The 18,648-nt window shown below is 40.0% G+C and overlaps 1 protein-coding gene across 1 annotated transcript in view; it reads left to right on the top strand.

Annotated features, from left to right (window-relative positions):
• The window catches only part of GLRA3 (glycine receptor alpha 3), a 92,542-nt gene that overhangs the window by 14,172 nt on the left and 59,722 nt on the right, over window positions 1-18,648 (top strand). The window contains exons 2-3 of the mRNA XM_039348840.1: window positions 5,566-5,693; window positions 14,493-14,560. Coding sequence (XP_039204774.1) covers window positions 5,566-5,693; window positions 14,493-14,560 — 196 coding nt within the window. The remainder of the gene's footprint in view (window positions 1-5,565; window positions 5,694-14,492; window positions 14,561-18,648) is intronic.

Genomic DNA, 18,648 nt, shown 5'->3' with positions numbered 1-18,648 from the left:
ACCTGCCCTCTGGGGAATGCATTCTGAGTGCTTCCCTTTCACCCTTGCACACTCACAGCCTCCTGGGCACAGGTCCAAGGAGTGGGGCCGAGGTGGCAGGCAGCCCCTTGCTGGCTCCAGGGCAGCATCGCGGATCTAAGGCTGACCACATTCTGCACCAAATTATAGAACAGCACCGTGCCCACACCAGTGCCTCCATGTCCCACTCACCAGCCTGGCCTCGCAACCTGCAAAACTTCCCATTCACTGGGAGCACCCTGCCCCCAAGTAGGAAAGCCACAGCCGCTGGCAGCACAGCCAAAGGCAATGCTGCCAATCTCTCCCCCTCCATTCACCCCTTCCTGAGCATGGAGGAGACAGAATGGGACTTTTAGGCCATGGGGCTTCTGCCTGCCAGCGTGTGATGGGCGATAGGCAGAATGGGGGGATATGGCAGGTGAATGGCAGGGGCGGGGGCTTCTGGAATGGGGGTGTTGCAAGCAGAACTTCCCTTTCAGCAGTCAATCCAGGCATGGAGGCAATGGAGGGGAGGGTGGATAAAAAGGGAAGCTACTGCTCCGCATGTTTTCTTTTAAGCTGCCAGAGGCTCCGGGCAGAGGCTTCCCATTTTGACCTCTCTCCCTGTCATTGCCTCTGCTCCTGAAGGGCCTCTGTGTGGCTCTCTGCTCACCTCTCTCAGACCTGCACATGTGTTTGTGTGAGTGTGTGCATGTCCATGTGCAGGAGGGTCTCATGTCTTGCAGCCCCACATTGTGACATTGGGAGGAATGGGAGAGATAAGAGAAGCTGTGATGGGAGTTTTTTGCAGCCTTCCACGGGGCTTGGGGTGGGAGCTGAGGGAAGCAGGGTGCCATGAGGTCCACGGCATGTTGAGAAAAAGAAACAAGTACTCCCAAAAAAACCAGCTTTCATTAGTTTGCAGCCTGCTATCACAGAAGGTCTCTGTTGAGGGTGCAGGGCTGCAAGGAGTGAGACCCCATCACAAACACAACAACAACAAAGACATGTGTGGGTCTGGGAGAGGTGAGCTGAGAACCATGCAGAGGCAACGACAAGGGGAAGGGTCAAAATGGGAAGTTTCTGCCCACCGCTGCCTGCCTGTTGCCACCTCTGCCTGGAGCTTCTGGCAGCTTAAAAAAAAAAAGAAGGAAGGAAGGAAGGAAGGAAGGAAGGAAGGAAGGAAGGAAGGAAGGAAGGAAGGAAGGAAGGAAGGAAGGAAGGAAGGAGAGGCAACTTGGTTGGAGATGCCCCAGTTCAAGGAGAAAGGAGAAAGGAGAAAGCAATTTTGTATTGTTTTGTCACAGACAGAACTTTGTTGGCAATCCAAGTTAACATTGGTATTTTGAATTGTGAGCTCTTAGGAAAGTATCCCCCCTTTGTGTATTTGCAAACAGCCAGTTCCAATGGGGAAAGCAGAACAAAGTAGTGGGGGAAAATATTTTTTTTGCCATATTTGCACTCTGAATTAGACAAAGGAGAGCCCTTTTAAGGATTATGTGTTAATAGAAAAGCAACTAATCTACCTCTGCTCATAAATGTTAAAACTGTTGCACATAAAAAGCAAAGGAGCTCTGATCAACTATAAGAACCATCATTGACAATTTTGCTGTACTGTTGTCTGTGGACAACCCCACTAAAGGCAAGCATGGGATAAGTTGATCCTGGTTTGTTCTCAATCTTAAGTGACCACAAACTACTAGCAAAAGTGGAATTTGATCACAGGGCAAGAAGGCATTGAGAAATGTTTCCTCTTTTGAATTTGGGCACCCAAGAAGGGACAGGAAGGGAAAAAGGGGAAAAGGAAAGACAAAGAAAAAAGAAGGAAAGAGGGGAAGGAAGAAGAAATAAAGGAGAATAAAAAAGGAAGGAAAAAGACATAAAGGAAGGAAGGAAGGAAGGAAGGAAGGAAGGAAGGAAGGAAGGAAGGAAGGAAGGAAGGAAGGAAGGAAGGAAGGAAGGAAGGGGATTATAATGAGAAAGATGGAGAATCTGAGGGAAGTCCTGCCTTAGCACTTGGCCACCAGCAGCCCTGCTGCCCTTTTGCCATCCCCTTGTCTGCTCCTCCTGACCTCTCTTGGTGATCTCCCATCCTATCGCTGAAAATGCTTTGGTTACAAAGCCAGGCCATGAGCAACCTGGCCAAGTAGAGCGAGCACAGTAGTAGCAGCTTTGAGAAAGAAGTAAGCACAGCCAGGCACCATTGGGGAAACAGGGCTGGGCTGGACTGTGGGGTCCTGGTGCCCTGAGAATTCAAGGACTGAGCTGGGCACTTGCCGTCCACTATCCAGGGGCTCTGAGCAGCCTGTGTCACCATCTGGGGGTCCTCCGTGTGGCAAGGCTCTCTGATGGACAAGAGTTTGGTGCTTGGCCTGGTCTCGCCTTCCTTCACGGGAGACAGTGGATCACCCCAGCCCCACCCAGACTACACAGGTTCCCCCTGATATGAGCAATGTCGAGCTGGCCATGCCCACTCTGGCCACACCCGCCCCAGCCACACCCACCTGCCCCCCCGAGGTCAACCACAACCCTGATGTGACCCTCAGTGAAATCGAGTTTGACACCCCTGCTCTAGACAGTCATTAACAGCCAAAGAAAACAGTAGTCTGGAGTTTTGTAGCACAGATTTGGTACCATATTGCTTACACTTTTATTGTTCAACCACACCAAGAGCCACTAAGTTTGATATTTAGTTTTTATTAGCTGTTTGTGCTTTAATGAAGAATATTTAATTTTGTTGAAAGTTAAACATTTCATTATTGTCCTTGCCTCTGGATGCCTATTACGTATAATGGAGAAAAACTGGTTGAACCAGAATTAAATATGTTTACTTTTGTTACTTACTAGATGTTTTCTTATGAAAGGAATCTGGTTTATATGACTTAGTTCTTTCATTGGACTTTTTCTTATTGAATCCAATATGTTTATCTACTTCTGTTCTAACTTTGCTGAATATTTTTAAAGATTTCAGTAAAGCTCATAAAACTTGGCACCTTTTGTACTCTCACTTATCAACCATGAATATGTTAGGTAACATGTTTTCTTCTTTGTCCTCATGATATTGTCTTCTATGAGCTCTGATGGCACAACGGTTAAAGTGCAGTATTGCAGGCAAACCTCTGACAACAGCATGGAGTTCAATCCTGACAGGGCTCAAGATTGACTCAGCCTTCTATTCCTCCAAGATCAGTAAAATGAGGATCCAGATGGGGCAATATGCAAATTATGCTTCTACATTGTAAACTGCCCAGAGACTGCTGTAAAGTGATCTGGGGTGGTATATAAATGCTATTGCTATTTATTTTATCTCCACTCATAACTGAGGCAACTTAAAGTGCCATGATACCTACTAGCCAGATATAAAATGGGCACATCCAGTGGTGGGATTCAACCGATTCACACCACTTCGGCAGAACCGGTAGCTAATTTTTTGTTGCGCAGGCCCAAAATGGCCTTCTGGAAGCAGCATCCACAAAGAGAACAGTTGTTCCCATATTTAAATCCCACCCTATCCCTGCTGTCTCTGGAATTGTCTTACATGGTCTTCTGTTTTGGAGAGTGGCAAAGAAACATTTTTGCCAGATCACTAAACCAATTCCTGAATATCAATTGACAACAGTAGCAACAGGAGAGCTTCACAATAGAACTCTCCCTTTGTATATATCAAATGTTGTTTGCAGTGCTTTTGAGACAGATTTGTCATCTTCTGGGATAGCTTTTTTCTAAATAGTGAACAACATTGCTTGGTCTAGAGATGGCACCAATATATTAATTGCTTTGCTTAAGAACTTACAAAAATGAATAAAACCATCCAAAAAATTAAAAATGCCAAACAAAGCAAATTATGAAAAAGGCAGAGGAACATGGAATCAGATTGTTAATCAAATGAAAAACTGATGGGAGGAACAAGGATTTTAATTGATTATAACAAGGTTTCTGTGTAGAACATGGCAGATGTGGAATATATAATAATCACAATCATGCCAGACCTTTTTTTTTTTTTTTTTGAGAAACCCTTGCAATGAAGTTAAGTAGGTGAAACTGTGGTGTATCTTGTCTCCATATTTGGCTAAATTGGTTTTTTATAATTAACAAGTAGAAACATGCTATGTAATGTGATTAGGAGGTAGACAAGAAGTTTGGGGGAGGTTTGAAGGAGGTACATGAAGGGGAAAAACAGTGGAAAGGATCAAGTCTTCTGTCCATATTCAGCAAAAATGGTGGATACTGAGGATTCCATAATCCTTTGTCAGAAGCCTAGATATTGACAGTTTTTGTGATGCATGTTACATATATTTTTTTTGTCTGGGATTTCTTTTTTTAAATAATGTATAATAATATTTTACCTTTTTACCTTCTTACATAGGTACTTTGCATAGTTACAAAAAGCTACTGTAAGATGAAAAAGCTAAAGGCTATTAGATCTGAGCTGTAAAAAACCCTACTAGATGGTAGTTAAAGATGATACCTCTCCTGTTAAGGTTAAAAGCATACAGTATAACCTTGGCCAATTGAATTTTGATAAATATTGGATTTGTTTTTTATAATTTTGGTTAATTACAAATTGTTAATGTTAATTCTTGCTTAAACCTTTTCTAGTTCTCAGCAGCTGAAAATTGAATATTTTACAGCAGTTTATTTTTTTCAAATAGTCATGTAGTTATTAGCCTAACATTACATTCCAAGTTCTTAAAGAAACACTTTTATTATATTTTATATTTATTTGCTTAATATAATTATATACTGCTTCACTTGGATAGATTCTAATTGATGTACAATTAATTAATCCATATAAAATGAATCACAATTAATAATTAAGAACAAGAAACCCATGGCTTATAAACAGAAAAAAACCCTAATTTTTCATGTTAAAAACTGTGAGATTAAACTATTGATTTTTATAATACCTCCCCATCTTTTAAATGTAATTTCACTCTTGATTGTAGTTCTATTTATTGTCTTTAGAAATATTTATGTTTTATGGTTTCATATCTTTTAATGTTATAAGCTGCCCAGAATTGCCTTGAATCAGGATGGGCAGTAAATACATTTAATAACTAAATAAACTAAAAATGAATAATGTAAATTCCTTAAACCACTTAGCAATAATGCTGGCCATAGCATAATTAAAAACAGAAGCAAAGTATGTGAAACCAGAAAAAGGAAAATATGTTCATAATAAAGGAAAGAAATATACCTCATAAACTAATCCAACATGGTTCAGTCTAAATGGTCATTTGAAACTGGTCTTCAAAGCCCATTGAAAGGATGGCAGAGTCAGGGTGACAGTCTACCCTTGAATTGCAAGCTAAAAGCTCATTGGTAACCTGTACAGTTTTTGTAGTGGGCATGTTTTTTTCACAAATCAATAATGAGACTGGTAAAAATATAATAAAAGAATAGAAATAAAAAGAAACAAAATCTAGCAAATCATAGGGAGCTTTGGGGAAGATTGGCTTTGACTGTGATGCTGAACTGAAATTATGAAACCTCATCTAACAAAGACATAATTTTTAAGACCTGAAAAAATTGTATGATTATACTGATGAAAAATTTTCTTGTTTTTAGTTTGGTGGCCACCAAGGAAACTGACAGTGTGAGATCCCGTAGTACGCCAATGTCTCCTTCGGATTTTCTGGATAAATTAATGGGAAGAATGTCTGGCTATGATGCAAGAATCAGACCAAATTTCAAAGGTAATTTAATCTCCTAAATTATTTATTTAATTCTAGTATTTTCATTTGTGCCAAATATATACACATATTGAAATTTGGAGAGAATTTGCAAAGGAGAATCTTAATTGAAGACAAAGCATTTTAAAAAAAAAAAAAAAAGAATACAGGAGATACTGAATCAATTACAATATAAAAAGGATGCTTATAAAATTTTTGAAAGAATATGAAAGGGTTTATTTTGTATTTACACAAATATATTTGAAACTAGGATATTTAAAATTATATTAAATAAGCCATCATTTTATTTATTAATAATGGTAACCTGCGGGGTAAGGAAGACATAGTGTGTTAATCCAGCAACAATTTCATAATCAAAACATTATTACAGTGAAATCTAGGGTCTTTTATAGTTATTAAAATCCTATTATTTTTATAATTAAAATTGACATGTTTTTGTAATATTAAATAATACTAGTATTAGTGTTAATATTTCTAATACTAGTATTGCCTAATACTAGATAACACAAACAAAAATCTATGAATAGGTATACAGTGAAAACAAATGCATTACACTGAAATTCTTTTCATTATTCATTTATTACTTTATAGGCCCTAGGTACATTTCTTTCTTAAATTTCCCATGATTTTTTAATTTATTGACAATCTTCTTGTGTTTCTAGAATTTCACATTCATTTGATTGTGAATTTATATTGTATTTATTATTATTGCTGTTATTTTTATCCTTACTGTTGTGTCCTGAGCCTGCAAAAGTAAGTTCGGGACATTGCTATGGTCCCGGGGTTGCTGCAAGCTGCCCGGGACCAGACTGAGCGGTGCCAGCCTTGCGCACATGCAAGTGCGCCATTAACTGTAACTGTTTTGCCTGGGGATCCAAACACAAAAAGCAGAGACCTGCGAGTCTCACAGTTGTTGTTGGAGTGAGCAGAAGGAGAAATAAAGAGCTGTTGATTCAACCATGTGTGATCTTCATTCACCATTAAACAAAGGACTTAACACTGGCGACGAAGGTGGGATTGCTTGCAAGCTTAAAGAAGAAAAGTTGTAAGACTTACCCAAGGAGTCCTTGAAGAAGGGAAGATGGTGTTAAACTCAGCATTCTAGCCTGCCAGTACAACATCACTGGAGGTAAGCTCGGCTGATAGACTCCTTCTCAAGCAAGAAGCAAGGATGGCAAAGATAGGTCAATTATCTGAGTTTGATGTTTCACACCCAGAGAGATGGGAGTCTTATGTTGCAAGAGTAGAAAACTACTTCAGAGTAAACCAGGTCAGAGAAGATGGCTTGAAAGCTGCAACTCTGTTGTTTTGTTCTGTGGTCAGGACGCATTTGAAATTGCAGAAAATCTGGTAGCCCCTGCTCCTCTGGAGTCTGTAACGTACACAGATTTAAAGAAGCTATTGAAAGAACATTTCCAGCCCAAGATGTCTGTTATTGCGTGGAGACCCACATTTGAGCAGAGGGACCAGAGGGCAGGTGAATCAGCCAAGCAGTTTATTGCGGCCTTGAGGAGAGCAGCCAAACCATGTGAATTCAAGGATCTGGAAGAAAGGCTGAGAGACCATTTTGTATATGGTCTAAGGAACAGGGACATACAACAGAGGATCTTTGCAAAGGAAGATATCTCATTCCAAGATGCTCTAAGAGAGGTGACGGCTGAGGAAGCAGCAGGTGGGGCAGTCAAGAATATGCGGCCCATCAGGAACAATCCGGAGGTGGTCTCTGTGCACTATGAGGGCATTCAAGAAGGATTGGAGGAAGATCCTGAAGAAGAGGTGGATTGGCATTACCAATCAGCAGAAAGAAGGCAGAAGGAAGGCAAAAAAAAAAGCCCCAACAGCACCCAAATGCTTCTGGTGTGGAGGTCACCATAAGAGAGCCGACTGCAGGTTCTGTTCTGCCATCTGCAGAGTGTATGGCAGGCAAGGCCACATAGCATCCATCTGTTTGGGTCGCCAGAAGGTACAACCTCGAGAAGAATTGCATCTGAAAGGTACCAGGGTCCCCAGCCAAAATAAGGTGGGTTTCTGCGCGTCGCGCAGGAGTGTTTACAGAACAGGCACTCACAAACCCCTTTAAAAAAGCTGTCACTTAAGGTTAGGTTGCAAGGGGTTCCTTTAGCCATGGAGCTGGACACTGGGTCCGCTCTTTCAATTATTTCCATTCATACATTTAGAAAGATTTGCAACAGCAGTGGCTTTCAGGCCAAACTTAGGCCATCCAACATAATACTAACAGATTTTCAAAATTCCAAGGTGTGTGTAAAGGGGGAGGCCATCCTTACAGTGCAACACAAGGATTTTGAGGGTCCACTAGATGTGTTGGTTGTTGGGGGTGAATGAACGGATCTTATAGGACTCAATTGGTTTGAGGCCTTGGGAATCCAGGTTACTGGACTGCAAAATTTGCAAATGCTGGGCCTAGCAGAAGTCTTCGAGGAGTTCGCAGATGTGTTTAGTCCACAGCTTGGGTCCTACAAGGGGCCTTCAGTTTCATTGAGGTTAGACCCAACAATCACACCCATTAGGGTTAAGGCTAGGAGAGTACCCTTTGCCCTCAAGGGCAAGATTGATGCTGAGCTGGATAAATTGATCCAGCAAGGCATTTTAAAACCTGTAGATTCAAGTCTGTGGGAAACCCCCATAGTAACGCCTCTCAAGGCTAATGGGGACATACACATATGTGCAGACTACAAGTGCACACTAAACAAGGCGCTGCAACACGTGTACCCAGTACCAGTAGTCAGCCATATTTTAGCCTCCCTCAAAGGGGGGCGAGTTTTTGCAAAGCTAGATCTGGTACAGGCATATCAACAATTACCTGTTGATGAAGCAGCTGCTGAGGCACAGACCATTGTAACGCATAGGGGTGCATTCAAGGTCAAGAGACTGCAATTTGGGGTAAATGTAGCCCCTGGCATATTCCAAAGTGTCATGGAGAGTACACTTAGGGGTATCCCTGGAGTCTGCCCCTATTTTGATGATGTCCTTATTGCTGGAGAATCTTCTCAAAACTTAGCAGAGAGGTTAAGGGCTGTCTTGCTCCGTTTTTGAAGAGCAGGCCTTAAGTTGAAGAAGGACAAGTGTAAGATAGGAGTCAATTCTATTGATTTCTTAGGATTCAGGATAGATGCTCAAGGTATTCACTCTGCTGAATCGAAGTTACAGGCTATACAGCAGACTCCAAGCCCCAAGTCTAAAAGTGAGCTGCAGGCTTTTCTGGGCCTCTTGAACTTTTACAATGCATTTCTCCCTCACAAAGCTGCAGTAGCAGAACCATTACATAGGCTTTTAGACAAGCAGGCATCTTGGCAGTGGACAAAAGTCCATGAAAAGAGCTTCAATGAGGTCAAGGCTTTGCTCATGTCTAATGCTGTGCTTGCACACTTCAATGAGCAATTGCCTGTCTGCATTGCCTGCAATGCATCTCCATATGGGGTGGGAGCTGTACTTATCCACTTGAGGGCTGATGGAACTCAGGTTCCTGTGGCATATTACTCTAGGACTCTGTCTTCTGCTGAGCGTAATTACGCTCAAATAGACAAGGAAGCATTGGCCATAGTGGCCAATTGTCAGAATGAAAGTGCTTGCGCACAGCCATCTCTGGTGGCCTGGGCTAGATAAGGCTATAGAGGCTCAAGTGCACGGGTGTCAGTTGTGCCAGCAGTCATGGCCAGAAATGCCTCAGGCCCCAGTTCATAGGTGGGAGGAAACTCAATCACCATGGTCCAGAGTGCATATAGATGACGCTGGGCCCTTTCAGGGGCAATTCTTCTTGGTTGTTGTTGATAGCCATTCAAAGTGGCTAGAGGTTGTTCCTGTTTCCTCCACTACTACTGCCAGGACAATCCAGGTGTTGAGAAGCATTTTTGCTGCACACAGCCTTCCAGATGTTCTGGTTTCAGATAACGGTCCTCAGTTCACTTCTTCTGAGTTCCAGGGTTTTCTTCAGGCCAACATGATCTGTCATGTGACTTCAGCTCCTTTCCACCAATGGTATGGCTGAGCGTATGGTGCGTATCACCAAGGATGCCCTCAAGAAACTGACTTACAGTGACTGGCATCACAGGTTAGCAGACTTTCTTCTTGCACACCGCACCACACCTTGTACATCCACTGGAAAGAGCCCAGCTGAACTCCACTGGGGTCACAGACTAATAACTAAGCTTGACAGATTACACCCTGATCGGGTGGCATCTCAGGTTTCACAGCCACGGGCACCACGGTGTTTGCAAGTGGGTGCTCCAGTCTGGACCCAGAACTATGGGCCCGGTCATCTTTGGATTCCAGCTGTGGTCTGCAAGGTCATTGGACCTTTGTCCTACGAGGTGTCTGTGGATGACGGCTCCGTTCTCTGGCGGCACATAGACCAGCTGCATACGAGACTGGACTCTTCCACTCCTGGCTCTTCTCTGGGGAGGGAGGGTTATAGTGTGCATGTTGGGGATCGCTATCAGCAGTCACTGGCCACCGAGGAGGCCAGGGAAGGCCCATCTCAAGTTTCTGCAAGTGTGCCCAACAGGAATTCATTGGGAAGGGGAACATTCCCCACACTGTCACTTACTCCAGCCAGGGAGTCACACAGGGGGTACCCACACTACTCAAACACACCAGACAGCATTCCAGACAGGTAGACTAACTGGGGGTATCCAAACAAATCAAAGAATACAAGAGAACTGGCATCAACCCAAGGGAACTGCCCCAATTCCGCAACTGCTCTCAGAAGGAAGTCACTGGGAAAGGGGGTAAACAAAGAGGGGGGCCACGAGGTATCGGGGCACAGCAAATACCCCGGACAATCCATCAGCTGGGTTGGGGAATGAGGGGCTGTGTTCCTAAGGAAGGTCCATTGTGGACCTGGAGAATACCACAAGTCCAAGGAATACTGAATGGGACTAAGAGGGTCCAGATAGCCTACAATTTGGCAGGTCAACTGGGTATGGAGAGGAGCAAAGTCCTGGTCTGCCAAGCCTGGTGGGCAAGCAAGCAGGCCAGGCAACAGAACCAAGGTCACCTGGGCAAATGGGGCAGCAAAGAGTGGTAATTGAGCAGGGAAGCCAAGGGTGTTCCCTGGGTCCAAGGAGGTTGCAACGGGTTAAATACCCACCCAAACACCTTAGGGAGTTTGTAAAGTGACTGTCAAGTCACGGGGGAAACAAGGCAGTAATGCCTTAAATGAATGGTGGAGTTATTGGTTTGTTTTTGGAATGTCAGGTACAATTATTCCCAAAGTGATAGCATGGTATCACACAAGGGTGTGATCCATGAGTAACATCAATATCCACAGTCCATGCATTTGATTTGATGGAATCTTATACCACATCCCTTCAGAGAGGTTGCACATGTGTGCGGAGAAAGTTTCATCTGGGGGGAAGAGCTGTTGTGTCCTGAGCCTGCAAAAGCAGGCTCGGGACATTGCTATGGTCCCGGGGTTGCTGCAAGCTGCCTGGAACCAGACTGAGCAGCGCCAGCCATGCGCGCATGCGTGAGGCGCGAAAGCACGCCATTAACTGTAACTGTTTTGCCCGGAGATCCGGACACAAAAAGCAAACCTGCGAGTCTCACAGTTGTTGTTGGAGTGAGCAGAAGGAGAAATAAAGAGCTGTTGATTCAACCATGTGTGATCTTCATTCGCCATTAAACGAAGGACTTAACACTTACCATGATGGATTCTGTGTTGCTTTATAAAACAAATCATCATTAAGCACAATAAGAATAAAAATTTGGATAAATAAATAAATAAAACTTTATTATTGTATCTTGTTACATGTTTTGACTAAGTTTTATACTACCTAAAGCTGGAAGTAAAATCCATAATGGAAAGTAAAGACTGCATGGCACTTAAACCAAAAGAGGAAAGATATTTCTGAAAATAATGCTAGAATAAAAAACACAAGTAACTTTTATTCTATAACTTTTTGGCACCAAATAAATTTAACCAAAAAACAAACAAATAAATTAATGTTCCAAGTTGATATCAATTAGGATGGTCAAATGTCCAAAAGCAGGATAGTTGGGACTAAGACTTGGCTGCTAAAAATGGAAAGAAATCATGGCACTTAAAATGGTGATGGAGGAAAAATTGGTTATTTAACTAGAAAAAGGAATAAATTATTTGATAATTTAGTTCTTATATATTCAAGTTAGTTTATTATGCTAATTTTGGGACTCCAATTTTTAACAACTACATAGCAGACAGTTCAATCATGCTCCTTTTTACATTGGGAATTTAGTATAGACATGTACAGGCTTCAGTTGCTTCAGTTATTCAAAATATGTAAGAGATGACATAGTTTTTTTAGTGTTTTTCTTTCCACATACTTGCTTTTATCTGACTGTTTTTAATAGATAAAGAAAATAGAGAAAAAGAATTGCCTCTCTTACGCATTGTCCACCATCTGCTGTTCTTCCATCCTTGCTCACTCCTCATCTCGACTTGGTTCATTCCTTACTCCTCTCTCATTAGCTCAGGCTTTGCTCATCTTCCTGCTTGCACAGGGTCCATACACTTCAGTTGGTCAACCCAGGGTTAGTGTTGGAGGGTTTTTGTTCGGTCACTGGGTTTTTATATATATAAATCATGATCTCCCTGGGAACCCCTAGTGGCCTCTTGAAGAATCCTAGGGTTCCCGTAACCTTGGTTGAAGAACCCTGGTTTAGCATACAGACAATACTGCCAAAATGAGTCTAATTTTCTTTCAACAATTCCTTATGATTAGATCTATACAGTAAATGCTTTTTTACAATAGCCTTAGAGCAAAGGATTAGATCAGATTTACTAACTAATTCATTTGCAAATCAGCAAATCATGCAAATATTGCAGATATGTATAGCCATGCAATGCTACACTGATCCTCAGGCCATTGAAGATAAACTGAGGCAGGTATACTGTATACTGTAAACTTCTATAATTACTTAAGATGAAGTATAATTATAATACTGCAATATAATTTCAGATCTGAATTATCTTCTTCATTATTTTTAATTCCTATGCCACCATTGCCATGACTTAAGCTGTTAATATTTATTTATCACTGTTTAGCTTATCAGCACAACGTCCAGTTCAATTTAATATAAAGCTGTTCTAAATAGAAGATTATTTCAAACAAATAATTTCCTCTTCTTTCTTTGTGCTTTTAAAAAGATCTCATAAAAGAGGATATAAATAGAAAGCTTAAGTCTTAGTGATTCATTAAATGATTGGATTTTAAGCTTAGAATATATACAGTACAATATTCCGATCTACTATATTATAGTGTAGAATGGATTTCAACTTCAACTTCAAAATATTTAGGATGCTGTTTTGTATTTTTGGCTGATTTTTTAAAAAAAATTATATACTGAATTTGAAAATTCTCTGCTCTTATTCTTGTAGTACAGTTGGCCAGTTGAATGGTTTTGGAGTTTGATCTATACAATTCTATTCAAATTCACCAACTACAAGGGGCAAGCTTCTGTTTGCAAGTTTGTGTTGGTTTGCAATTACTGTAAAAGCTAATATGCATTTTCTTGGCAGAATTTCCAATGTCCATTTCTTTTTTCCTGGTGGTAGTTTGTGGTATTTTACAAGTACTTGGATTCCAGTTAAGCAGAAAGCAGAAAATACAATAAACAAAATATTATAGTTACACTATGTATCCACAGTGCTATATATTTGAAAAAGAAAAATATGTGAAAATTATATACAACTAATTTAATTAACTCAGCTGATTAAAAAGGAAGTTACTATGCTGCAAAACAAAACATCAGCTTTCAGAATTTTATTTTATTATTTTTTAAAATAAATTTACAATGGGTTTCATTGTAAAAAAAAAAGAAAGAATGACTACAGCATTATTTATTAGTTTGTACCTGTTTATCCTCACAAAAGAAGGGAAAAAGCTGTAGGTAGATAACAGATATCCTATAAGAGTGGGAGAATGTGATAGCAACTAAGGCTACCAGATTTTTTTTCTAGTGAATTAGTGTTTTTTGACTGGCCATTATCAATTGGGCAATTAGTTCATCAATAGGATTTGATCATTCACACATAAAACATGGAAGTGATATTAAGATAGGCAACAAATAATCAATTGATCATCTTCATTTAACTGAACCATTTGGGACAATTTAATATTTCTCTTTAATTTAATTACAAGAAGGCATGCTTCAAATGATTTTTAAAAAACATTTTAACACTATAATAATTGCCCAAAAATGGAGTGAATACCCTTTTACTAGTATATTCATGTCATTTATTGTAAATATTTTACATTTTATTTGTGCTTTTAAATAGAAGAGTTTTTGCCTCTAAATGTTTGCAGTTACGATGTAAAACATATGTGGATCATGACACTGGCATGAAATTTCCTTATTACCTTTCAGAAGTATGTAATATGATTAGATTGAATTAGATAGGTTTGAATTGGAGGAATAGCTTTGCAAAATAATATCACTTTTAGTCATTGTGCTTTAGAACTGCATTGTCTATTGTATCCCTCAAAATAAAATCAGCAACTCAACAAGTTGCACGAAATTATTTTTCAAAAGCTTCCAAATATTTGATTCAATTCTCATGAATTCTTTATTGTTCAGAAACAATACTTCTAGCAGCTTGGTCAATTACTAATGGATTGCAAGAATTATCAGTATCAATCCAATATAGACACATGATTATCATGCAGTATAATATTCGATATTCAAACTGCATCCTCAAAATATCTTTCTTTTCCACTGAAAATTAGGCTGTTAATAAATCTTGAAAATAATACAAACTTCACTTTCATATAGACACTGATTTCTTCATGCCTTATTGTTTTATAGGGCCTCCAGTAAATGTTACATGCAACATCTTCATTAATAGCTTTGGATCCATTGCAGAAACAACAATGGTAAGATGCTCTTTATGGAAAATTCAATATATTAAAGTTTACTTATTTAGTATATGGCATCACTGATATACAACGCTAATAAAACACAATATACATACAGACAAATACAAGTTTAAAAGAAACATCAGCTAATATATGTACAACATACAAGATGAAATATTAAATTAAGGTAAAATAAAATAAAAATACTATGATGTAGCACTATAAAGTCACAACAGGATAAATGTTATAATTCAATAGGATGCTAACCATCTAACTACAACATATTTTAGTGACCGTTGTACACAAATGACTTTGAAATGAGTCCCTAAATATGTGTAAGAATAAGTGGTGGAGCAACTAAAAATATTATGCATTTATTGCATAATAATTATGCATTATTCTATGTGATTCCAATGCTCCTTTACAAATATATGCTTCCATTCATTCTTTAGAAAGGAAAAAGAAAATCCCAAATTCTCCTTTCATCAACCCTTTTCACACTGAATAGCCTTGTCAATTGCTCACACGCACAGCTTCAAGTTTGTTTTCTGATTCTTTTCATTACCTCATTATGGATCATTTCTAGAAGCATATTACTTTTTGTACAACACTAAAACAAAACTAACCTTCTGTAGCTGCCTTCCATTTATTGTTAAACTTGAACTTATTAATTTATCTATTTATTCTCTTCATATATTAGTTCTTACTGTTACACTAACCCTTTTTTGTCTACATTATGTTGAATTGCCTATTTGTATATGTAAGGTTTGAAATAATTCAATGGTTTAAAATTAATAAGTGCAGCAATTAAATTAGTTTCTTCCCCTAGTCAAAGTAATGGATTTCTGATTATATTCATTGTCTCATTGATCTTTTTCTATTCTCTCCTTGGGGTCTCATATTGTCCCTTTGCATTACTTTTATTTATTCAAGATTACTATCTCACCTGACCAGAATTTCCTGCTTTAATAAAGATTCCTCTATGCTTATTTATTGTTTGCTATCATGTCCACATACTTCTTAAGTCTCTTTGTTCATTGATATCCCTGTTTTTCCCTCTCCTTATTTGTTTGTGCAGTTATTTATTTATTTTGTAGGACACCAAATCTAGATGCCTCTCCATAGGTTCACAAAATTAAATTAACAATTTTATGAGCAACTTGTCTGAAGGAACAAAACTACTCTTCCGTATACTGCCCTAGCTTAAAGTGGCCCATCCAACCAACTTAACCCAAAGCCTGGCAGAAAAGCTAGTATTTTAAAGAACTCTTGAAGGTAGACAAAATGAGACCATATGTATCTACAGAATGATGTTGTTCAAACAACAGGTACAGCAACATTAACTAAACAACATGACATTACTTAATCAGTGGATTTTGAAACAAGTTGACTCTATTGAAGTGCACAGACAGTTAAAGACTATGGGGAAACAATTAGGCCCTGTGGTACTTATGGTTTTATAGGCAACAACCAGCATTTTGAATTGCATCCAGAAGCCAATTGATAAAGAATATGCATACATATCAGTTTTATATGGGCATAACAAGATTTGCCCAACCGATAGTGACTAACTGAATGAAAATGTAGCCAAATCCATAAATAAAAGTGCACTTCTGGTTCTTATTAAGAGTACATTCAATCATCTTAATGATGAAGAAGAGCAATCTAAACACATTGATTTGCTTCTGTCACATAAAGAAATGGAAAATATTGTAAGTGGAGTCATATTTGAACTGTACATCCATTGGATCTGTCATCTGATGTAAAACCATATGGGGAAAGGCCCTGGTTGCCAAAGAGGAATAAGTAAATCTATTCTGATTACACTGACTATGCTTGTTCAGCCTTAAAGAGATCTTGTCCTTGCATCCAGAGACCTCTTCATTTCATCTCTCATTTTAATCAAGAATGAAAACTGCAATTTTGGATACATATGCTCATATAAATCTCCAGGGCCCTGAGTACAAACAGTTATAATTTTTCATTACACCAAATAAATAGTTTTCATCAACTAGTATTAAATTGTAGTCCTTATTTTAGATATTGCCAGTATCAAAAGGTTTCCTTTTAAATTATGCATCTTTCCAGCTAAAATGATTTTTTTTTTGCCAAATTTAGTCAGGATCAAAGCAGTCATTTTATAACATGAGCATGATAAAATACACAGCTCTATTTCTGAAAATACATTGCTTCAGCTTCAATGTTCTTTAACTTTTTTCATAATAAGACAAAATAAAATTGTAAGCACCCAGTCACCTGGTTGAGTTGGGCAGCTAGAGAAACTGAATAAATAAATAAATAAAATTAAACTAGGCTATTTATATGCATTATGCATCACATATATGTAGTACTTTAATGTAGTTTTAGTTAGTAGGATATCATTCTCTAGATGCATGCTTACTTTTGAAAATGTTCCAGAGATTAGAGATTCAAATCAGACAATTTCACCAATATCTAGTTATATTGGGAACTAGTTGTCAAAGAAAAGATTGTATTGGTAAAACAGTCCCTTTACATTATATAATCTTTCAAACATTTTATATAAAGAGGTGTCATTTGATTCTTCCTGTTGTGTCCTGAGCCTGCTGAAGCATTCAGCAGGCTCAATGTTGCAAATGGTTCTGGGCAGACCAAAAGATGCCCACGACCAGACTGGCTGTCGCCAGCCTTGTGCGCATGCGCAAGGCACCAAAACAGCCAGATTCCTATTGGCTGACACTGTCCGGGTTTTGGACAGTATAAAAGGTCTGCATGCCTTTTGGTTGTTGTTGGTTGTAAGGAGAAGTCAATAAAGAAAGCTTGATGTTCACCATGTGTCTTCGTTTAATGCCTGAGACCTGAAAACATAAAACTGGCGACGAAGGTGAGATCGCTGCAGGCAAGAGGGAGATTTACAACTGAACCAAGGATTCACAGAAGGTTCTGAAGCTTGGGAAGTCAGTGTCCAGCTCTGTGACTCAGCCTGCAGTACAACATCGCTGAAGGTGAGCTTGGCAAACGGACTCCTTCCCCCCCAGTAAGATGAGCCTTGCAGCGAAAGGCATTAACGAGGCCTGTGAAGACTTAAGATGTTGAAGATTGGCTGCTTATCTGACTTTGATGTCTCCCACCAGGAGCGCTGGAATTCATAGGTGGCACGGGTGGAGAACTACTTTAGGGTCAATCAGATAAGGGAAGACGGCCTAAAAGTGGCGACCCTGCTGTGTGTTTGTGGACAGGAAACGTTCGACATAGCAGAGAACCTGGTGGCCCCTGCGCTTTTAGGTCTCAGGCATTAACTTATACTGACTTCAAGAAAATGCTTAAAGAATATTTCCAGCCTAAACTTTCTGTAATTGCTTGGAGGCATGTGTTCGAGCAGAGAGACCTTAAGAGAAGTGGCCAGACCTTGTGAATTCAAGGATCTGGAAGAGAGGCTGAGAGATCCTTTCGTTTGTGCCCTACGAAGTAGGGAGCTGCAACAGAAGATCTTCACCAAGAAAGAAGTTTCATTCCAAGATGCATTGAGAGAGATTGCAGCTGAAAAAGCAGCAGGCGGCGCTGTGAAGGCTTTGCGGCTCACCAGAAACCCTCCAGCCACTGTGACCATCCATCAAGAGGTCGCTAGAGAAGATCCAGAAATGGATCCTGAAGAGGAAGTGGATAGGCTACACCAGCCAGCTGAGAGAAGGCCAAAGGAGCGTCCAGACAAGGCTTCAGCATCTCCTCAGTGCTTCGGGTGTAGGGGATGCCACAAGTGCACAGACTGCAGATTCCGCTTCGCCATTTGCCAGGCATGTGGAAGGCAAGGCCACATTGCCTCCATCTGTTTGGGTCGCCAGAAGGTCCAACCTTGGGAAGAATTGCTTCGGAAAGGTACCAGGGTCCCCAGCCAACACAGGGTGGGTTTCTGCGCATCACGCAGGAATATTCTGAGGACAGGGACACACAAGTCCCTTAAGAAAAAGCTTCACATTGACGTGAAGCTGCAAGGGATTCCCTTATCGATGGAGTTGGACACAGGGTCTGCTCTATCAATCATTTCACATGACACCTTCAAAAGGATTTGCAGCAGTAGTGGCCTTCAAGTCAAACTCAGGCCATCGAACTTAGTCCTCATTGATTTC

This window comes from Crotalus tigris, unplaced genomic scaffold (assembly GCF_016545835.1).
Source record: "Crotalus tigris isolate CLP2741 ecotype Arizona unplaced genomic scaffold, ASM1654583v1 scf7180000018183.1131761, whole genome shotgun sequence".
In the NCBI taxonomy this organism is placed as follows: Eukaryota; Metazoa; Chordata; class Lepidosauria; order Squamata; family Viperidae; genus Crotalus; species Crotalus tigris.
Note: the sequence above shows the minus strand (reverse complement) of the source record. Positions and strands in the feature narration are given on the sequence as shown.